Here is a 21,812-nt window from a genome sequence, read left to right as displayed (position 1 = left end):
GCCAGGATCCACACACCTGGAAGACTCAGCTAGCTGCAGAGAGACATGCCCTGTTGAAGTATCTCCATGTTTACCAGACAGTGTGTGGTAGTGGGCTCTACTCTCTAAGAGCCCTCCTAGAGACCCCTCCTAGGTGGGGTGTGGGCCTGGATAACCAGGAAGATTCTCCTCAATCTGAAGCTGTAGGAAAAAGAAAATAAGGAGCAAAGAAGAAGCCTTAATGTACTTAATTCTGTATGTTCTTTTAGTTCACGTTGTGCTTTCTAATAATGCTACATTTTTAAAATACCTGATAATAACAGTTACTTCTTAGACTTTTGTGTTTTTTTTTTTTTTTTAAGGTAGGGAGAGAAGGGTGGGTCACAACACACTCTCTTAGCAAAACCTGCACTTGACCTTTGGACATTCCAACACAAGAGTTAAATGAGGGGAGTGGAAATAACTAAGGCCGAAACGATGCTGAAGAATAGGACAAAACTTGAAATATAATAACAATAAAAGTACTACTTTAGATTTAGTGGTATTCATTTGGATGAAGTATGCTAAAAGTAGATTCTAAAAGAACCAGACACAGATGTAAACAGAGGGAAATGAGGTAAGCAACTTTGAGGAAAGAGACGGGTGAAGACTTATCCCAGACCGGGCAGAATAAGAAAGAAGATGTGCTTCTGATGGGAAAGGCAGAGCAAAACTCTCATGTGCACCTGAGCTTAGCACGGGCCAGCTGGGGAAGGCTAGATGTTTCCTTATCCAAACTGAGCTCTCATGGTAAATACACCAATCCTTGGGTATTGCAAAAGAAAGCTTGGAGACCAAGGTCTACCATAATCCTTTTGATAAGAAAATGGATGTTGGAAGAGATAATTGCCTATCTAAAAGCTCTCACAGGCCAACTTCAGGGAGCAGGGTGAGAATTCAGATCTCCAGGTGTGTGTGACTCATTCTCTTGTTTGAACCATGGTCAGAGTTTGCCCACAGTGGTCCTTCAAAAGAGATAAATCAACCTCCTTACTGGAGCTGCGCCCTGCAAGGTGGACTTACTCATCCTCGCTGGTGGATTTAAACCTTTGTTAATGTGATAATATGCTAAAACTGAGCATATTAGTTCTGGTTTCCTATTTGGCACTTAATTTTATTTTCCAATTAATTACACACAGGCATGGCTCTCAATGACTAATGGGAATGGAAACATTTTTTCTTTACACATATGCAGCATACACAGCATATTCAAAATCTTTCATTCCAGTAACTGATGATGAGAAGTGAGATAAGAGAAGAATTTGAATATGAGGTAATTCTTACCAAAACAGCCATATGGGAAGTAAAAAACAAAACAAAACACAAATCTTTGCCAATAAACTAATTGACTTAGTGACAAAACAATACAGAGTGGCACAGGCCATTTTTATGTAACTGAGACACCTTGAATATGCCCCTGTCCCACTGGTCTATAGAGTGTGTATTTTAGTCAATGACAATTTCCTCAAAGAAAAATCTTTCTTAGCAAAAAAAAAAAAAAATTGAGAAATGCTTTGGATAGGCCCACTTTGGATGTGAAGAAAGTAAACATATTTTTTCCCAAAAGATCTTTCTGTGTCATCTGCTCTATGTACTCTCCAACTTTATCTTGTCATACTTGTTACATAAAACTACCTCTGCATACTATCAGTAGAACAAATACTTTATTTGTAACATCATGTATTTATTTTGGGGCAAATTTTTTAACAAACTTTCTACCATACATTTTCCCACTTACCCTAAGATTCAAGGAATTAGTCATGAGTTAGGAACCTGTGTGGGACCAGCCTTGATAGGATCCTTATATAGCATGTATAAAAACCAAAAACTACAAAAAAAATATGAAGGAAAAAGAGAGCGATAGACTAATTGCCATTGAGCTCTTACACCCTCCTAGATCTTGTGTGCGCTCATCTTACTGGCTTACATACGTCTTTCTTACCTCCATATAATGAGGAAGGTGTCTGTCTCATCTTTTTTTTTTTATTAATTTATTCTTGTTACATCTCAATGTTTATCCCATCCCTTGTATCCTCCCATTCCTCCCCCCCCCCCATTTTCCCATTATTCCCCTCCCCTATGACTGTTCCTGAGGGGGATTACGTCCCCCTGTATATTCTCATAGGGTATCAAGTCTCTTCTTGGCTACCTGCTGTCCTTCCTCTGAGTGCCACCAGGTCTCCCCCTCCAGGGGACATGGTCAAATGTGAGGCACCAGAGTACGTGAGAAAGTCGTATCACGCTCTCCACTCAACTGTAGAGAATATTCTGACCATTGGCTAGATCTGGGAAGGGGTTTAAAGTTTACCTCCTGTATTGTCCTTGGCTGGTGCCTTAGTTTGAGCGGGACCCCTGGGCCCAAATCTGCCTATCATATTGTTCTACTTGTAGATTTCTAGGACCATCTGTATCCTTTTATTTTGCTATTCTCCCATGCGTCTCTCATTTAGAGTCCCAATACACCAAGGAAGGATATGAGCATCTCATTAACAATAGATAAACCCAGTGACCATTCTATTCATTGAGCTGATCCTCAAATTTGCTGCCAACATTTTTAAAGAAGTATTGTTCCCCCAAAATTTGTTTTCAAAGACCAGAATGAGTATATAATTTCTACTACAGCATCTTTTACATGTAACAAAAAACCTTTGATGGAACACTTTGTGGTCTAAGTGAATTCTTTGGTAGGAGGGTGAGTTATCAGGGGTTTATTTGGCTTTGGTTATTGCCTTTTCTTACAAACATGCCTATGTATCTTATCCACCTGAACACAGAGTAGGCTTGCTAATATTTTGACAGAACTGATTTGAAAAAAAGTACTAACTTCCTGAACACTAGGAGGACTTCCTCACCCTTCAGCGTTCATAGCAGCTTTCTCTTTCAACACTTATGCAGAGCTACCCCCTCCTCTCCCGTGGGATGACACAGCTGTTGTTGCTACTGTGCTGTTTCATCAGGAGCGTCAAATTTGCTCAGTTCTGCTTGCTGACATTCAATTATCTGTCATTCACAGGCCTGCAAAACCACCCTGTACCATGATCGCAATACATCATTCGCTTCCCCCACACTGCATTGGAAGCCTTTTTCTAGATATTAGAAAAGCTTCTTTCTAGTGTTGACTTAAGGATTGGAGAGGGTCATAGACTCTTAGAGTGGATAAGATTTCAGCATCCCCAGCCTGTCCTGATTTCATGAATGACTTACAATGATTTTCAAGGAGCTCTCAGGCAAGATAATGAGGTTGAGGCAAGCCAGGTACCACCAGCTTGCTTCTTGTTCAAATACTTCTACTTTTACGTTGAACACAGCCAAGAAGTCAGATCTCATGGCCCCAATAACTTATATGAAAACCACAAAATTATAAGAAATAAAGGAAAAAGAATAATTATCAGTGAGCACTTACACCCTCCTAGATCTTGTGTGTGCTCATCTTATTGGCTTTCTTCTCTCCATTTGATGAGGATGGTGTCTGTCTCTTCCTTACACTTAGAAAGGGTATGATCATCCCTTCACAGATATATAAAAGCCAGTGGCCATTCTCTCCAATGATCTCAGAGGCATTTTCCCTATGACATGCCACCATTATCCCTTTTTAAAACAATAGAGTTATCAATGTAGCTGAGCTTGGGTGAGGCCCTGGATTGCAGATTACTGCTTTAAAGATAAGGAAATGAAGTTGGGTAAAAGCTTTTTGGTCTCTCGTGAATGTTTCATAGGCAAGAAGTCAGTGTTGGCTATTGAGCGGCTGAAGATAGATTTTTGTCTGTATACAGAACCTCGTAGGTCTTGTAATTAGGTACAGCCTTGAGGTGATACTTTTCCTTTTCCTTTTCCATCTCCAGGGCCAAACTACCCAACAGAAATGTAGAGCGGTGCTTCTCTGTGAACGACATTACCAACCTCTCTTCCAACTTAAGCAAAACTGACAATTGGTTCATTGTTAACAGAGATGGGAAATGCAGATTTGAAAAACACAAACCACAGCTCTTTACTTCAACTCACTTTACAGAGTGTGTCATAAGATTTTACAATTTCAGCTTGGGATATTCAATGATTCCTGAGAGTGAACTACCAAGAAGGAAGGAAGGAAGGAAGGAAGGAAGGAAGGAAGGAAGGAAAGAAAGAACGGCTTAAACCAAAGCTATTATACAGGATGTTCATGTTGGTGATAAATACTCATTCCATGGACACTGTTCATAAGCCACACAAAGTGCTCTAGTCCGTTGTGAGGCCTGGTGGATGGTGTTTCAGATGTTGGCATGCCTGTGTAGGAAAGAAAGTAAATCAGCTCCACAGTGAGGCAGATTTAATGTCTCTGATTTCATCCAGAGGTGTTAACTGACAGTTGTTGTTTCTATCAGGGTCCCTTGCAAGTTTATGTGAGTCCTTCCTTAGAAAAAAAATTTAAAAAATGAAAATTCACATTTTCAACATGAAGACTAACTTCAAATATGTGGAGTTCCTCATCACCATCAAATGAGTGAAAATGAATTTATTTATATTGATGGGATTTTTCAGTACAAAAGTATTGGCTATAAGTACACAAATAAGGCCTTTGTATTAGATGGTGGAATTAAAACTTTTGATAAACATAATAAAATAAATATTTTCAGTATAACTTGACTGTTTGAAGACATCAATTGTGAGAATATATGCCTTTTGTGGGTGCATCTGTCTCCTACTTTAAATTTGGAGGGGATGAAAACTTCAAGTTTCTTGTCACAACATAAAAAAAGGAAAGCAATGGCAAGGAGCAGTTAGGACATTCTAAGGTCAATGGCCTCTTCCCTGCCAGGATGCTCTGCAGAAAGGATCTCAAGTGGACATGTTCTGACGTGACAGGAAATCAAAGTATATTTGTGGATGTTTGTAGGATTCTTTTAAAACTGACACGTTTTTCTAGTTTTATACATAGTAGCTGTAGGAGGAGAGAGAGAGAGAGAGAGAGAGAGAGAGAGAGAGAGAGAAGAGAGAAGAGGAGAGGAGAGAGAGATGAGGAGAGAGAGCGAGGAGAGGAGAGAGAGAGAGAGAGAGAGAGAGAGAGAGAGAGAGAGAGAAAGAGAACAAGACACACAGACAGACACACAAACAAGGCAATATCAAGTGAATGATTTCAGTATTGATTTCCATAATAAGTTTGTTAACAGGAGCCCAGGCTAATAGAAAAAACATTTGAGACGACTTACTACTTACTTCTAAACAGCCACTTCTTTTGCTTCTGATAAACTAAAATTATAATGTAGGTGCCCGCTACAAATGCTGTGTGTGTGTGTGTGTGTGTGTGTGTGTGTTGCTTATGAGAAAGCTCAGCCTTCCCGTGTGCTGCAAAATTTAAGTGCCCTTTATGACCTTCATATTATCTCATAACCTACTATTTTAATATTGGAAAGTATAACTTTGACATTAGATTTTATAACCCTCTTATTATAAAACAATGAAAACTCAGGCTTGAAGAGAAGTGGTTGCTTTTTCTCATATCATTAAACACATTTCTTATTTATTATACTCTAAAATGTCATCTTTTTCTATAATTACTTATTTTTAATGTTTTCCTTGATCACTTTTAAAAGCTTAATGTCTGTTCTTCAGTTGAAAATATACCAAAAAGTAGTACCTCATGTGAAAATGCAGAAACAACACCATAAATGTGTCAGAAGAGCTTAAGTACATTACCTCAATGACTACAAAGATGAATTTGTGTTTTTCATATTGTAGGTGCCAGTATGCATCTAGAGAAAAATCTCATTTTCTTTTAAAGTAACAGAAAATTTATGCACATTATATATAACTACAAGAAGTTCTCACAATTTCACATATAATCATTTAAAAATCTTTTAGAAATAAATAATGTACATTAATTATAATTAGGTGTTCTCTTGATTTTTGTAAAGTGGCATTGATTGATGTTCTAAATAGCTGCTTACAAGAAAAAAATTCTCCATAAATTCTAAAGAAATAGTGCAGAAACCTGAAACAAAGAACATAAACTTTCATTGAAAGCAAATCAGACAAGGAAAATTTTTTATTCAACAGCAGGTAGGTAGATGATAAGTAGGTTGGTAGGTATATGATATATACAAGACAGATAGATAGATAGATAGATGATAGAGAAATAGATAGATAGATAGATACATAGATAGATATAGATGATAGATAGATAGATAGATAGATAGATAGATAGATAGATGATATAAAGAGACAGACTGAACTTTGCAAATTTCATGTTTTTAAATGTAGTACTAAATTAAAGGTAAATTTCACTTTTACTAAAAAATAAAGCTGTCATTAACTCTCATTCATCAGGCGACAAAAGAGAATTAAGTTATTTAAGAAGTGACAACATTCACATATTCCTCATCAAGTATCAGGTATCAGAAGCCTTACCACCCCTGAATCTTGAATCACAAGATCTCAGCAAAATCTTCATGAGTGGTTATCAACAGATAGTGACCCAGGTGAGTCTAATCTATAGTAATATACTCCATGCAATTTGGACAAGACCTTTGCTTTTTCCAGATTTCAAAGACCCAAAAATCCACCTACCACAGCCATGTTACCCAAGTGTTAACTCTGGCTCTGCTGTATAGCGATAGGATATGGCAATGTATCTTTGGCAATACCGAGGAATGTTACCAATGCCTTCTTGCTGCTGCTTTGCCTCATCCAGGAGCAGCAATGATTTTCCAGTTGAACATACTTTTGAACAGTCTTTGTGGACACCATGTTTCACAATTGGTTAATTGTGAGGTAAGAGGACACAGCTGAAAAGTCGAAGGTTATGGAGTACCATAGAAGCCAATAGCTTTGTCATGACTCTTAGCCATGTACTACCCATCTTGCTTAAACTCCATAGTAGCTTATTGTCCCCATCTAACAAACAAGCTGTCACATGGACAGGTCAACAACATAGTCCTGTTACAGAAAACTGTGCTTTGAAGTTAAGTAGGAAAAGACAGAGCTCATGAGGAATCAAGGAAAGCAACAGGTGGTCTCTGTAGAATGATCAAAGGATCTGAATTAGTGGAGGAAACTGCCCCAGGCCATCACTCCCCTAACCCACCTTATCAAGAAAGATGAAAAATGTCTTTTTTTTTTTTTATTTTATTTGGAAAACTCACATGTGTCCTAAATGAAATTAGCAGGCTCAACACTTTAAGGGTAACAGATCTATTACATGGTCAGGTTGTAAATGATTGGCTTGAAGAATAAAAGAAGCACTTTCATCAAATTCAAAGCCGACTCTTTTAAATAGTCCACAATAGTATATGATACTGTGGAAAGATATTATATGACCAGGAAGAATTAAGGAACTTGCCATGAGAATGTGTGGGATTCGTTACACACAAATAAGCAATCATCTAAGAAGGACTAACCCAGGCTTTTACACAGAACGAGAAAGAGACAAACAATGGACTGAATAGCACAATGAAGGCTGTATTACATCCAGACAATAAAGAATTGTCTTTTTATTTGGAGCCAAAAGATATTTTTATCTGTGGTAACAGAAAGTTCAGAGCAATATATACAGAAGCACAAAATGAAAATTTGTGGCATAAACTATCCAAGAGTATAAATATACTCTTTTCATAAATATTCAATGCATTATTTGACATGTTGGTTCAAGCGAAGCTCCACGGGTACAGCTTAAAGCTTTCCAATTTGGGCTTTGGTCCAATAAATTATATATTCCCCACAACTATCAGTTTTTCACTAAAAATACATGCTCACACCCTACTTCTAAAATAGTCTAACATAATTATTTTCCATCCTCATAGTAACTAGTACAGTTATGGCTGCCATTGTCTCTCATTTCTAAGCAAAGAAAATGGCTTTGAGATAGTGTTAAATGCAAGAAAATGTAATGGAGTAGGGCATTTTCTTAAAATTGTGCTAAAATTGCTATTTTTGTTTTTAATGATTTTCATTGTGCTAGACAGATTTTGTTTTCAGTAACAGAAATAAAACCATCCAATACAATTCTCTACTCTATTGCTCACCAGCCATCTAGTTCCTCTCTGGATCAACTTCACAGTGGATTTAATTCATTTTGAAAGCTTAAAGCCATAACTTAGCAAACAGAATTCTGACTGTAAATTGCTCAGCCTTTTAGTGAGGAAATTCACTGAATGGTGGCACCTAGAAAGCCAGTCTGTTGAATTTTCACTCTGTAGATGTCAAGGAAAATAACTTAAGATCCATTTTTTACAATAATTATGAAGGCAAATATATATATATATATATGTGTGTGTGTGTGTGTGTGTGTGTGTGTGTGTGTGTGTCTGTATATGTGTGTATGTATGTATATGTGTGCATGTGTCCAGAATCTATAAAAACCATGTTTAATGGAGGAGGGTTTTTATTCCAGGCTTTTCATTGGCCTGAAGAAAGACACCAAAACAATTATGGTAATCACATTAACAGTTCGTTTTCCCTTGGCAACCTCTGTTATTATTGCTATTTTTAAAGACAAATCATGCCAAAGTTGCCACTGGGGCAATGCTTACCACACAACACCACATTCGTTAACATTTGAAAAAGCAAACACTCAGGAATGAATCTAAAGCTTGGTGGTTTGCGGTTACAAGAGTGAACTTTGTCTATGGTTATTTCCACAACGCTTTATGGTGAAAAGACATTAAGCTCGCACATCTCACAAATAAGGCAGAGGAAGACATCCCAGCACAACGAAATTAGCTTTTCTTTAGCGCTCATGACATTCCTGTCCCAGTTAGTTTATAAATGCATCATCGACTCAAATTCATCGATTCTCTGTTTGGTGTTGCCTTTCCTGATTTTCCGATAGGATATCGTATTGTATCTGGAATAGGAATTCCTGGCGATATCTCCCTTCTTTGCTAAAACTGGCTGCTCATCGGGGGTCCCTGGTTGGGAGCCAGGGCTGCTTAGTGGGGAGTCCTCCCTTGCGTGGCTTTCCTCTGTTAGTTGAAAACCTTCCCTGTGTTTTCTCTTAAATTCGATCACTCGAACTTCATCTTCCTCATCATCACACTCCTCCACATCTTCCTCGGTAACTTCTTCATTCCAAACTTCTTGTTCCTCAGCACATTTGGGATACGACAGGTCAACTTGAGTAGATTTCTGGAACCCCAACCATTCAATTTCCGTTGCCTGGCAGGCGGTGTTTTCATCTTCTCTCTGTTTAACAGGTTGGTGGACAATCCTTTCCTCTGGTCTACTCATTTCCAGATGACTGCTGCTCAGATAAATCTTCTTCCACGGGTGCCCTGCAGCAAAACCAACCAGGGGGTGAGACATGCTGGGCTTTCAGAGTACCTAGCTGCTATTTCGACATACTCTAAGTCATTCCTCTGACCAGTGAGATTCCAACTTGTGCTTTCTGGACTGTGACTCTGTATTGCCTGGTAAGTTTTCGACAATCAAGCAGGCTTCACAGTTAAAACAGTTTTCAAAACACTACACTTCAGATAGTTAAATAAATATCTCCTAATTTAAGTTTCTTAAGTGTAATGAATATTGGATTTCTCCAGGAATGTCTCCAACCCAACCTCATTTGACTGGAATCCTATTATTATAGCCTACTGTACTTACTAGGATTACTGTTCTCTGAGGCACATTAAAATTTTTTCTCTTGCCAAAACTAGATGTGTGTGTGTGTGTATCTATGTGTATCATGTATTTGTGTACAGGTATATGTTTTATATGTGTGTATATGTACACACCCAATAAAATACTTGGATTTACTTTGTATCTACAAATACATGCTATAAGGACAATGCAAACAATACCTCAGAGGTAACCATTTTTTTATTCCAATGTGAAAATGATGACTGCTCATGTCTAGTTGAACTCAGAGCAATAGCTTAGACATTTGACACTGTCTTTCAATGGTAAAGTAGAGCAAAGGCTGGGGCTGGAAAGATGGCTCAGTGGTTAAGAGTACCGGATGCTCTTCCAGGGTCTAGTCCCAACACCCATATGGCAGCTCACACCTATTCCTAACTCCAATTCCAGGGAATTCAGTACTTTCTTCTGGCCTCTATAGCACTAGCTGTGTACATGGTGCACAGACATACATGTAGGCAAAATATTCAAGCATATAAAATAACAACAAAAAATTTAATATGTAAAAAAACCAACCAACCAACCAAACAAACAAACAAACAAAAAAACACAAAGGCTAACTAGAGAGGTGGCTTAGTGACAGAAACTTGCTGTTCCAGACAAGTCAGCTTTGGTTCCAACACCCACATGGTAGCCTACAGTTCTGTGTAACTCTAACTTTCGAGGAGGATTCAATGCCTTCTTCTGGCCTTCAGTGGGCCAGTGGGCACTTCCATACATGCAGGCAAAACACTCATATACATAAAAATAAAGCCTAAAAAAAAAAACCAGAAAATCAAAGGGCCCAGATGTTCAAACTCATATGCCGGCAACTGAGTCATACACAACATGGCTTATGATCTTCTGCGGACCTCTAGGGTCCCAGGTCTGATAATTACATTGGGCTTGTATTATATAATGGCAGGTTCTCCTGTTGCTTCAAATACCAGCTGAGTAACAGGTTATTTGGTGCCATGTGGCGGCTTTTAGAAGACTTAAAGCACTATAATCATTGGTTTCTAAACGGCTGGATCATATTAACACACTTCACTAGCATTCCTTGCTGTATAAGAACAAATAGTAAAGGATCAGACCTTTTTTATTCTGAACAAGTACACGATACAGGCTTCTGTTGGAAACCCAGCATGTCCATCATGAACCTGGCCAGAATGTGTGGCTTCGCCATTCTTTTTCTATGCTGCATCAGCCTATACACAAGGTGAAAAGCAGTTGCTAACTGCATTCTCCCTCCATGGTTCTCCCTGTAAGTCTAGTTTCATCAAAGGCTTTTATTTTATTGTTTTCCCTTCTGAGTCCAAATGTCCTTGTAACATGAATTAGCACCGGTACTGGTCCTAAACAGTTGCTGTCAATCCTCTACTTGTTATTCTTTACATTGCTGATACTGGGCTTTGTTTTGATGGGGTTTCCCCCGCCAATAAAATAAAATAAAACACATACACACAGTGAGCTTTTTGTTCATGCTCATAACTCAAACCTAAGACTGTCATGAATAAAATCCATCCCTCAATTTAAACTTGATAGTGTTTTCCCTCAATATTTTTTGTTATCATGTTGATACGATTAGCAGGCATATTGTCTTAGGAGACCATGTAGCTGTTTGCCATTTTGAAAGCGAAAGGCACAAAGCTAGCACCTGTGTCACGGAATAGAAGTGTGTTGTGTTAAGGAAGGAAAGGACCGGAGCAGAGGCAAACTCGGCGGTGACACGGTGTAGCAGAAGAAGAGAGGCTCCCCGACTCTGCACTTGATTGAAAAGTAAACAACTCACAGGTGGACAACTGTGAGCCCTGCCTTGATAGACACATCGCATTAGAAGCAGAAGGACTGGGCCATAAAAGATACCTCATTCATTTTGTAAGGTCTTAACTTTTACAGACTACCTCTGGTGAGATGGTCTCTCTGCGATGCTTCTATGACAAGAGCCAAAACCTTCCTGTGACTGCTTCCATATTGGTCAGCAGAGAGTCTGAAAGGTGTCTAGGTAAAGGGGTAAACTGAGAAATCCTCAGGCACCTGCCTGGTCTCCTTGGCATCCACTATCTACACAGCATCCTAACGTCCCGTGGGTCGGTCCCCTATGTTTTGCCTGGTAGGGTCCTAAACTAAATTGGTTAGGTGCCACATGCTGACTTCAATTTGGAGACAATCTGTTTTCAGCTTCTAGAGAGGGAAGGAGTGATTAATTAATAGATTCTATGCTGCACTGAACTCAAAAACCATTTGAATGTAAATATCTTCTTGGAAGAAATGTTTAGAGGATTTTGTATCTTTGTCTACTGACTTTACTTGAAATTTAACATTGCGACTTCCATAATCTTTTTTCTCACAGTTGGGTAAAGAACACAAAATTAATTTCATCACTCTGGGGCATGCCTTCTTGTAAAAAAAAATGGTTAACTATTCTATACTTCTTTCAGACATAACTTTCCCATGGAGTAACTGGTTTTATAACGTTCCTTTAGATTGAGTGTCAATAAGAAACTTTAACCCTGTTTCTGAGCCATCCCAGAAGCTGCCTGACACCCAGCTGGAGCACCAAACTAAAAAGAAAGCTTGGTTTAGTGGGATAACCTATCATACGTGGCTACCACTTTGCTATGCCAGTCAAGTCAGACCAACCCATACAGTATGTGGCTTGAACCATCTGGAAAGCTGGGTAAGGTGGAACCCACAGAAGACAAGACTTATGCATCTGCTCATAGCTGCTTGAAAATTCTGAAGTCATGGCTTATAACTGTTTCTCCACAGCACACATAAAGCACCTCATACAATGTTGCCCTCATCTCCAGCCAATAATACGTTAGGAAACTAGGATTCCCATTACCTTCTCTGAAGACCATGTCTTCAGCACTTGTTTCTTGGAGAGAAAGATCTTTGATGGCCTTGTGAACAATAAAGACATTCTCTTCTGGGATTTCTGGGAAGAAACACAAGAATTGTCACATTTACAACGTATATGGTTAAAGGTTCACAGATGATCAATTTTGACTCTAGGTACATTTCTTTAAATTATGGTTAGTAAAATTCTACTTTTCTGATTCTTTTAAAATTTGAATGAATTTGTTTAATAGTTTTCACAATAATAATCTCTCCTCTAACATACATATGTATATTTATTACATACAAATATATATAACACATATATATATAAGAAAGAGAACTATGGATTCAGATTTCTTTAGACATATACAAAAGGAATCTTAAAACTCTGAGTTCTCTTTTTTAGACAGCAATAGACCTGTGAGTCTAACAATAAATAGCAGTAGTTAACAATGAATTAATATTAATAAAGGTGGTTTCTTTTATCCTAATTTCTTTCGGTTAAAACACTCAGAGTTCAGAAGAGAAAACAGTGGGATTGCAGAGCTACCAGATAAACCTAGATTGTAAGTCATTATGATAGAAAACCCTGTTGGGAAAAAGGACTATGCATCTTAGGTTCAGCTTATTTATATAATATTAGTTTTTAAAAACTTAAAACAAATAAGCTTATAAGTCAAAACAATTCAACTGAGAAAAAAAAGTCCTTTACCACTGAGAATCTTCTCATCTTCAGGCCCTTTGGGTCGTATGTTGTCTTTAGGGTTTCCACTTTCTTCTTGATTTTCTCTTGCAGGTAAATCTTCAAGACTGGATTCAGCCCTATACTGGGGCTGAGTCTCATCTGCATCCATTGTCTCCTTCCTGGTTTGACTGATGGGTTCATGGCCATTCTCAGGAGGTCTGTCCCCATTGCACTCAGCCCCGCTCAGTGTCACTGGAGCATCTGTCATAATGTTCACTGAGGTCTGATGTAAGGAAAGCAATGGAGAAAGTAAGGGAACAGATCTTTGATAAGCTCTAATGCTGCCGGTCATACAGGTCCAAAATCTATCCTAAAAACACAAACTGTCACTCTACCATGTAATAACAAGATTCGTGCTAAAGGTTTTTAGGGCTCGGAATGAGTGTGATAGGATTTTTTTTCAGTTTGGCTACCAGGAGCAAAACCCAGCCAATCAGCAACATCCTCACCACCTCACAGCCCCACTCTCAGAATTAATGCTGCCTTTAATTTGCATAAACAAACAATCTGAAGCAATCAGGCTTTTGTGTTGGCTTGCAGAGGGGCACTTGCCTCTTGTCAGTCCAGCTCTGGGAACAGAGATTTTTGTCCCTTTCCATAATGGCCCATTGTAATTTTCCTTGTAACAGGACCCACAATTGTTCCCAGGCTTTAATCCGGAGAGAATGACCACCTTGAGGCACATTAGTTCTGTGTAACCAGCTTAACATTTCCAAACAGATTTTGTTGAGTAAAGCCTCAGCTATTTTGTAGGAGACAATGGCATCATTTCTCACCTATTAAAGACTAAAACCAGCTTTTCAAGGACCTGTAAACATGACAACTTGATTGTAAATGATTTTGGCAACAGATTTCATGGTATGCTTTCAGGAAACTGAGAAGGGACCTAAAAAGAAAAAATAATTCTCCTGATGTGCTAAGAGCAAGAATTTGACAATTTTAGTGTAATCCATCTTGTCCAAAACTTCTGGTTTTATATTTTTCTCATGCCTAAGGAAGCCTACCCCATTCATTAAAACACTAGTATAATTATCTAATTAACTTTTCCCTTGCTCCAATCAGATTTATCTTTTGCTTTTCATGCTGGTGTTTGCGATGCAGTCTGCCCTCTGGGGATTGGTTAAAACTAGTCTGCTGCTCACTTCCTTTTTAAAGGAACACATTCTTTTTCTTTTCTGGGGTGCCTAGCCCTTCCCCAAGACCAAGCCCTTGGCCTGAACAATTCCTTTGAGCCCTCAATTCTGGGCTAACGTATCATTCCTTTAGTGATTCCTTTTCCATTCAGAGTCCTATTGGTTGTGATTAGCTAAGGAATTTTACAGTGGTAACTTTTTAACAACTCAAATCTAAGCTTCATCTGAGCAGTGTATAGGGAGCTAGCACTTGTGTTCTCAGCATGCACCACGTGCCATGATCTAGAAAGATCTGAAACTATCCTGGAAGAAATGAAGACCTTCTGAAAAGAAGTATGTGCCCCTCCCTCCAGTTAAGTAGTTCCTGAGGAACTGGAACTTTCTCAGGAATTTCCTGCTGGAAGAAGAAAATGATGAAGCCTGGTGCCAGCCAGGGAAGCACTTGTCTCCCAGGAAGAGCTTTCATACAAATCTGTAAAGTTATCAGACCACATTGCATGAGAGGCTGGAACCATGACTATGATGGACAAAAACACACCTTAGCCAAGACCACTTAGCAGCAGTTAGGCGTAGCTCTTGCCATCCACTTAATCCAAACCACATGTTAGCACCCAAGATAAACTTGGATAGGTGACTAGAACTTTTTTCTCCTCCGCTGAGCAATTCCTTCTCTGTTCTTGGCTGCATGTGGCTCTTCAGTTGGTCTCCTTTGATCTACTCTATCGTTAAGCCTTCCTATCAACTCTGGAAACTGGCATTCTATTTTAAAATTTTAAATGTGTATCTGTGTGTGTCTCTGTCTGTCCGGTCTGTCTGTCTGTCTGTCTGTCTCTCTCTCTCTCTCTCTCTCTCCTCTCTCTCTCTCTCTCTCTCTCTCTCTCTCTCTGTGTGTGTGTGTGTGTGTGTGTGTGTGTGTGTGTGTGTGTTTGAGAAAATGAGTATGTCTATATGTCCAAGAGAATATATCTGAGAACATTTTTATGGGAAATCAAGAACAGAGATTGGGGAGTGTGTGTAAATTTATCACCTTTAAAATTGTCCCTAAGAGGGCCAGAGAGATAGCTAAAAGATTAAGAACATTGGCTGCTCAGCCAGAGGACCTGCAGTTCAATTCCTAACACCCACAATGTCCTCTCACAAACATCTGTAATCCCAGTTTCAGATGATCCAACAACCTCGTCTGGCATTTGATAATACCAGTCATTCAAGTGCCGCACATAAAAGCAGGCAAAACATGCATAAACTAACATTCACATTTTTTTTTTTAAATTAGCATTGTGTCTAAGGATGAGTCCATTTGACTCTATATCAGGGACAACAAACACATGTCACTGTGGTATCAGCTGCTCAGTCCTCTCCGAAGAAAACATCTCTAACAAAGACTAAGCCTCTGTCTCGTGTCATCATCAGCTTTTCTTACTCTAGCACACTGACTATTTGTTAGATTGGTAGGATGTTATGCAGCTGGGAAGCCCACTGATGAAATGGGGTGATGGTGGGGGCCTTTGAATTCAGAGGGGACTTTTTCACCGTGGGAAGAGTTTGACTCAGGAGTTAGGGAGCTGTCTCACAGTCACAGGAAAATTTCAGAGTCAGTTGCTCCACATTTTATCCAGAGAATTCGAAGAATAAAATGAATGGATTACGGAGAGTGAGTTTTGGAAAGTTTATTTATGGGGAACCTAAGCTAAAGAAAGAAGGCAGAGCTCTTGTGTAGCTGGAGCTGAACCCAGGAAACGGGACACCATCAAGCTGCTAATCTCAGGGCTTTTTAAGAGAACTAATGATAGAAACTAAGGGGAGGCCTGTGAAGGTGTCCTGTCCAGCTGGGCTACCTATAATGTGCTCCTCTCAGCTTTAAATGTATCTTACATTCAGCTTCCAGGCACAGGTGCTCACTTAGGAAAAGAAATGACTACCAGGAACCAGAACTCTCCCTGGCATTCTGCGGCCTCAGTAAGGATAGAACTGCAGACAGGACTAAGGGCATTTCCAATTTTTAGTCGAGGAAAAGAATTAGACTGATTAATCCAAGTCTCTCTGCCCCTAAACCTTTGATGAGTTTTTCTCTCTTGTTCTTATCTCCTACAACAGCACACACCATAGAGGAAGTCACGTGGCATAACTGGCCTTTGCACCACAGATCCCTCAGTGATCCACCATCACCAACCTTAGCAGCTGAAAGAACTATAGCCATGAGAGGGCAGCAGAGGGCCTGTGGTAGTACCGGCCCTTCCCAAGAGGCACATAGAGCTGTTGGAGATGGTGAACTGTCTATCCTCACAAGGAATAGACTGCATGCCTGTAGATGAGGAAATGTTGAAAGGAATCTACGAAGGTGCACAGAAACAGAAAACGAAACAAATGGGAGTAAACAGAAGTAGAAACACTCACATTAGTTTTAAAGGGCTGCTCTCCTGTAGCTCACCTGCAGGGATTGGGTTACTAAGGACCTTAATTCAGAATCACTACAAAGGTTACATAGTCTAAAATCATCCTTTCCTATTTCTATGTATCTGTTACCCTCTGTAAGTATAACATATAGCATGTATCCTAGTTTTAAACAGAAATTTATTTGCCTGTGATTGTTTTTTGTTTGTTTGTTTGCTTGTTTTCTAATTGTATTTTCTAGTTGACTTTTTGTTGAATTAGAATTATTTGAATTTTGGAGGGAGGAAAAAATGATCTAGAATTTGGTCAACCTTAGATAATCAGACTGTTCACTTATGTAGGCAGTGTTTGGTAACTGACATACAGAATAATGGACACCAGGTAAATAAAGTATAATGTGCTATTTTTCCCTACATGCACAAAGAAACATGGGATAATTTGGCACAAAGATGAGTCCAACTATTCAATAAAACATGTTATTTTCTCCTCACGGAGGTGAGTTGTCACTCATTATTTATAGCAATCTATGACTTAGTAAGGCTATTGGAACCTGGACTGGCGATTCTCTTTAATTAATTTTATTTATTTTACATCTCTAAAACAGTTTTTCCTCCTTCTTCTCCTCCCACACCCTCTTCCCAGCCTCCCTTTTCCCTCATCCACCCTGTCCCCATCCACTTCTCCTCCATTTCTCTTCAGAAAAGGGCCAGCCTCAATGGATATTGACCAGCCAAAGTATATCAAGCTGCAGGAAGACTAGGCACTTCCTTTTCTATTAATGTTAGACAAAGCAACCCAGTACAGAGAAAAGGTCCCAGAAAGCAGGCAAAAGAGTCAAGATTGTCCCTAATCCCACTGTTAGGAGTCCCACGAGAAGACCAAACTGCTCTTTTATCTTCAGTTTTAGTAACGAGATAGAAGCAGAGCGTTCAGCTTCTGTGACCATTTTCAAGATGTATATAGTTTTAATCCTAGTTATCTTAGATTTCTTGTTGACTAAAATTATCTCTTTAACAATGCTATGTGTTGCCCTTTAACTTATTGACAATTCAGGTTTGTCTACAATTTCTGTGTTTACTAAAAGCTACAAGAAAATCATGAACTGTTCAACATCCTGAAATTTTTCTAAAAGGTCTCCAAAAAGTAAATCTTCAATTGGAAATCTGACTCAAGATTTGAAGGTACAATTTGTCCCGGTGGGGGTCATTTTGAGAATTGGGAGTAGTCCAGTTCTGTTTCTCACTGCTTGTCCTTTGATGCAATCCCACAATTTAAGGGCTATAATCTCAGTTCCATCCATGGTGCCCCTTTCTTTGCAATGCTAAAATGACAAGGGATTTGACCAAAACAGTCAGTTCAGTAGCAAAAGGATTTCTTTTAGTTTCTGGAGCATTCTCTCTCATCTCTTTCATTGTTCTACTCCCTTTATATTGGATTTTCCTCATGCAGGTGTTCTACATATCTCGGTAGTCAGCCATCTGGAAACTATAATCTTATGATGTCATTAGAGACAGGAAAAAATTTAGTCCCCCCTAATTTATTCCGAGTCCTGGTAATGAGCCTTATTGAGCTAGCCTGGAATATTGACTAAGTTCTGAGCCTACTGTGATAACTAGAGGGGACACATGGTCTAACTGTCCAGTTCTGGAAAGAATCTACCCAAGAGCAGGACAATGACCACAGGAAGTGAAAATGGCCAACAATTAATAGGCACTTCCTACATTAAGAGACTAGATTCTTAGAGTGGGGAAATGCTTAGGGTGGGTCAGAGCACTTTGCTGTGAAAGCATGGGGGCCTGAGTGTGAGTTCCCAACATCCCCATGAGGCAAAACCTGGATGATCCGAGAGGCTTGTTTGGCAGCCAGTTTAGCCAAATGGTGAGTTTTCAGGTTAGTGAGTGAGCTTGTCTCAAGGGAATAAGGATGAGGAGACATAGAAGAAGACACCTTTTATCTTCCTCTGGTCTCTGTCTGTACATACACAACCACATACACATACACACACACCACATGCACACATACACACCACACACACACACACACACGGATGTGTTCATTGACCACATACACACAAAACATATACAAATTATAATGTGCACACAAACATGCACTAGATTCCTCATATATTAAAGGTAGATGCTAATGTTACATGTTCCTTAAAGTGTGTAAAGCTCAAAGTAACTAACATAAGGAAAGGGCTTAGGACAGTATAGCATAATAGATATTCACTCCATATTTGATTTATTGTTATTTTACTATTTGTTGCTTTACCATTATTTATACTACCAGTCACATGGGTTCAGAAAAGTCTCTTCACCTTCCTGAGATCCATGGATCCATCTGGTAACAGGGATAGTGCACTTGCTAGATACTGTGACTGTTAGAGCAAACAGGGACAAAATGCTTAACACAGGGATGGTGCATGACAGAGATCCATGAAGAGTAGAGGTCATTTTTATTACTTTTTAAGAGAAAAATGTCATGAAGGCACATCCCATATCCCACCCACACTAAATGCTTACACAGCAAATCCTAACCTTCCACTTCCGTAATGCATTCAAGTGAAAAGTCCTGGGAGGTCTTTCTGGGCAGTAGGAGGCAGGATGGGTACAGAGCTGGATGATAGATGGGTGCTGAGCTGTGCCAGCTGTCAAAACAAGCTGGCAGGTATGGAATCTATTTGTAGCATGTGGCTTTAGTTCTCCTCTTTCTTATAGACCCAGGTTCATCTTTTTTGAAAGGCTCATTTCAGGGCATGATTGTAAGCAATAATGTTACTTACTCGCCTTGTCTAACAGCGCCCATTCAGATGGGTAACATGGCTTCACCTTTTTTGTGTTTCCTCGAGAGCAGTGTATAATCACCATGCCCGTACCTACAAATAGCCAGTGTTCAGTGTAGGGAACTGACTTGTGAAACATCTACCTTGTAAGTCTATTCTAACAAGGTGATCTGCAAACCTCAGCCCGTATGTCTCTTTCTCACTCAAACTCAGGCAGTTACAGCATGGATTGTATATTTTTAAAAAAACATCACAGCATCCCATATTTGTTTTTATATTTTTCTTTAAACATATATTTTTATAAATTCTCTGAGAACGTCATATACTCGTACAACTGTGTTTTGAGTCTATTCACTCTCGCCTCTCCTCCCAACTCCTTCACATCCGCTCCATCTAGCTTCTCCCTCCCAACTGTGTATCTACTTTTTTATCCACGGCCTACAAAGGTCAGTTTGTGTTGCCTATATACTTGTGATTGTGATGCCATTCTCTGGACTGTGGTCAATGTAACAGGATCTACACCCTCAAAGTAAATGGATTCTCCCTCCCACAAAAATCAACAACTCTAGATTTCTCCTCAGCTAGGAATAGAGTCTTGCACCTCTGCCATTGTACAGCTATGAATGGGGGAAATCCTTACAAAGAAAAATTCTATTACTCTCTTGGCCCTCATTGTAAGTATGCTATGTAAATACGGATGAAGGGCACCCAGTGAGCTGGACTCTCTAGATTTTATCTAGGCAGTTATAATCCTGTCTTACTTGCGATGGAATTTTTCTTGTTGCACTTTCAGGAGTATGTGCATGTGGGGCCACAGTATGTAGGCTTAGGTATGCATACAGAAGCTAAAGAAGGATGCTAGGTATCCAGATCCATCGCTCTGTATTGTATTTACTTGAGACAGAGTCTCTCATTGAACCTGAAGCTTAGCTGGCAGCCAACAGGCCCCACCATCCTTCTACATGATGCTGGTATTACAAGATTGCAGGGCTACACCTTGCTTTTTAAGTGAATTCTGGAGATCCAAACTTAGATCATCGTGCTTGCCCAGCAAGCATTCTTACCTACTGAGCCATCCTCTCAGCACTCTTGTAGAATTTTAATGGAATGATTTGTTTACTCTCAGAGACTCTGTAAGTGTTTTAAAAAATAGCCAGGGAATTTCTACGGATATTTATAAATCCACAGAAAGCATTTGTGCATACAGACTCCTTCGTAGTTTGAAAGCATGGTATAATCCTCCTGGGAAAGCAGAATTGTATGAGTGTAGTGACTCCGTCAGCATTACCGATCTCAAATTATTTTGGATGTCAGTAAAAGTTAAGGCAACATGTTGTTTTTAAAAGAAGGCAAAAAATATTAAACATATTTTTCCTTAAGAAGAGAAGAAGGACTGAATTGTCTCTGAGTAAGCACCTGGAGAGACATCTAATAATGTAACCATAACAAGCAGAGCATTTCTTAGGCTGCATCTCTCAATTTAGCTGAGTCGGCTTTATTTTGAGGTATGTCAGAAAGACTCCCTGGCATAGTAGGATGTCCTGTCAGGCCTGTGTTGAGGACCACTGAGCAGGTGTACATACTCCTGACTTATGGATGATGTGGACAATGACAATAAGCCTCTATGAAGTGCTAACTTCCTCATCTTTGCAGAAGTAGAATGAAGAGTCTGGAGCCATGGTTCAGTGGCTAAGGATGCACAGTCTTCTTCTAAAGGACCCAAGCTCTACTCTGAGTACTGATGACAGGTGGCCCACCATTACCACCTGAAATTCCAGCTCCAGGCAGGCATACAGATGTCTCTGGCCTCCTTGGGCACCTGAAACCATGATGTGTGGTTTCAGCACATCATGCACACGCACACGCACACACACACACTGAAATAAATCCTTAAAGAAAAAGAAAAAATGACAAAGGGTATCAGGACTTGATGGGTACTAGTACTAGTCATAAAAGCCTGATACCTTGAGTTCAATCCCCAAGACCCACATCAAGGAGGAAGAAGAGAATCAACTCTGCAAAGGTGTTCTCTGGCCCCCACCCATATATTGTAGCATGCACATGACCACACAGAGATATCATTTGCAAACACACAAAATAATTAGTTTTTTTTTTTTTTTTTTTAAGAAGAAAGAAATAGATCCAAACAGTGAGTGCAGTAAACACACTTCAGAGCTGGGCCACTGGGAGAAGAAAAATGCAGGGGAGAAAAGCACTGCATAGAGTGAGGTACACCATGAATTAAATACAGGCTTACAGAACTGTTCGTCTGAACTGTCTAACTGGTCTCTCTCCTCCATCCACCATACCACTAGCA

The 21,812-nt window shown here is 39.5% G+C and overlaps 1 protein-coding gene across 1 annotated transcript; it reads right to left on the bottom strand.

Moving 5' to 3' along the window:
* Positions 1 to 8,306: 8,306 nt before the first annotated feature.
* Ermn (ermin) lies at positions 8,307 to 13,549 on the bottom strand. The gene is made up of 3 exons (XM_051166661.1): positions 13,157 to 13,549; positions 12,449 to 12,541; positions 8,307 to 9,263 (listed from the first exon to the last, which is right to left on the bottom strand). The coding sequence occupies exons 1-3, from the start codon at positions 13,479 to 13,481 to the stop codon at positions 8,752 to 8,754; spliced, it is 930 nt and encodes a 309-aa protein (XP_051022618.1). The 5' UTR covers positions 13,482 to 13,549; the 3' UTR covers positions 8,307 to 8,751.
* Positions 13,550 to 21,812: the final 8,263 nt, after the last annotated feature.

This window comes from Acomys russatus, chromosome 24 (genome assembly GCF_903995435.1).
Source record: "Acomys russatus chromosome 24, mAcoRus1.1, whole genome shotgun sequence".
Classification (NCBI taxonomy): Eukaryota; Metazoa; Chordata; class Mammalia; order Rodentia; family Muridae; genus Acomys; species Acomys russatus.
Note: the sequence above shows the minus strand (reverse complement) of the source record. Positions and strands in the feature narration are given on the sequence as shown.

What these genes read in the sequence shown, in the direction of transcription:
- Ermn (XM_051166661.1), bottom strand. Translation starts at nt 13,481, where the DNA reads ATGACCGGCAGCATTAGAGCTTATCAAAGATCTGTTCCCTTACTTTCT. An exon ending in AGATGAGAAGATTCTCAGTG is followed by an intron (nt 12,542 to 13,156) that starts GTAAAGGACTTT and finishes GTTTCTTCCCAG; the next exon opens with AAATCCCAGAAGAGAATGTC. An exon ending in AGACATGGTCTTCAGAGAAG is followed by an intron (nt 9,264 to 12,448) that starts GTAATGGGAATC and finishes GTTTTGCTGCAG; the next exon opens with GGCACCCGTGGAAGAAGATT.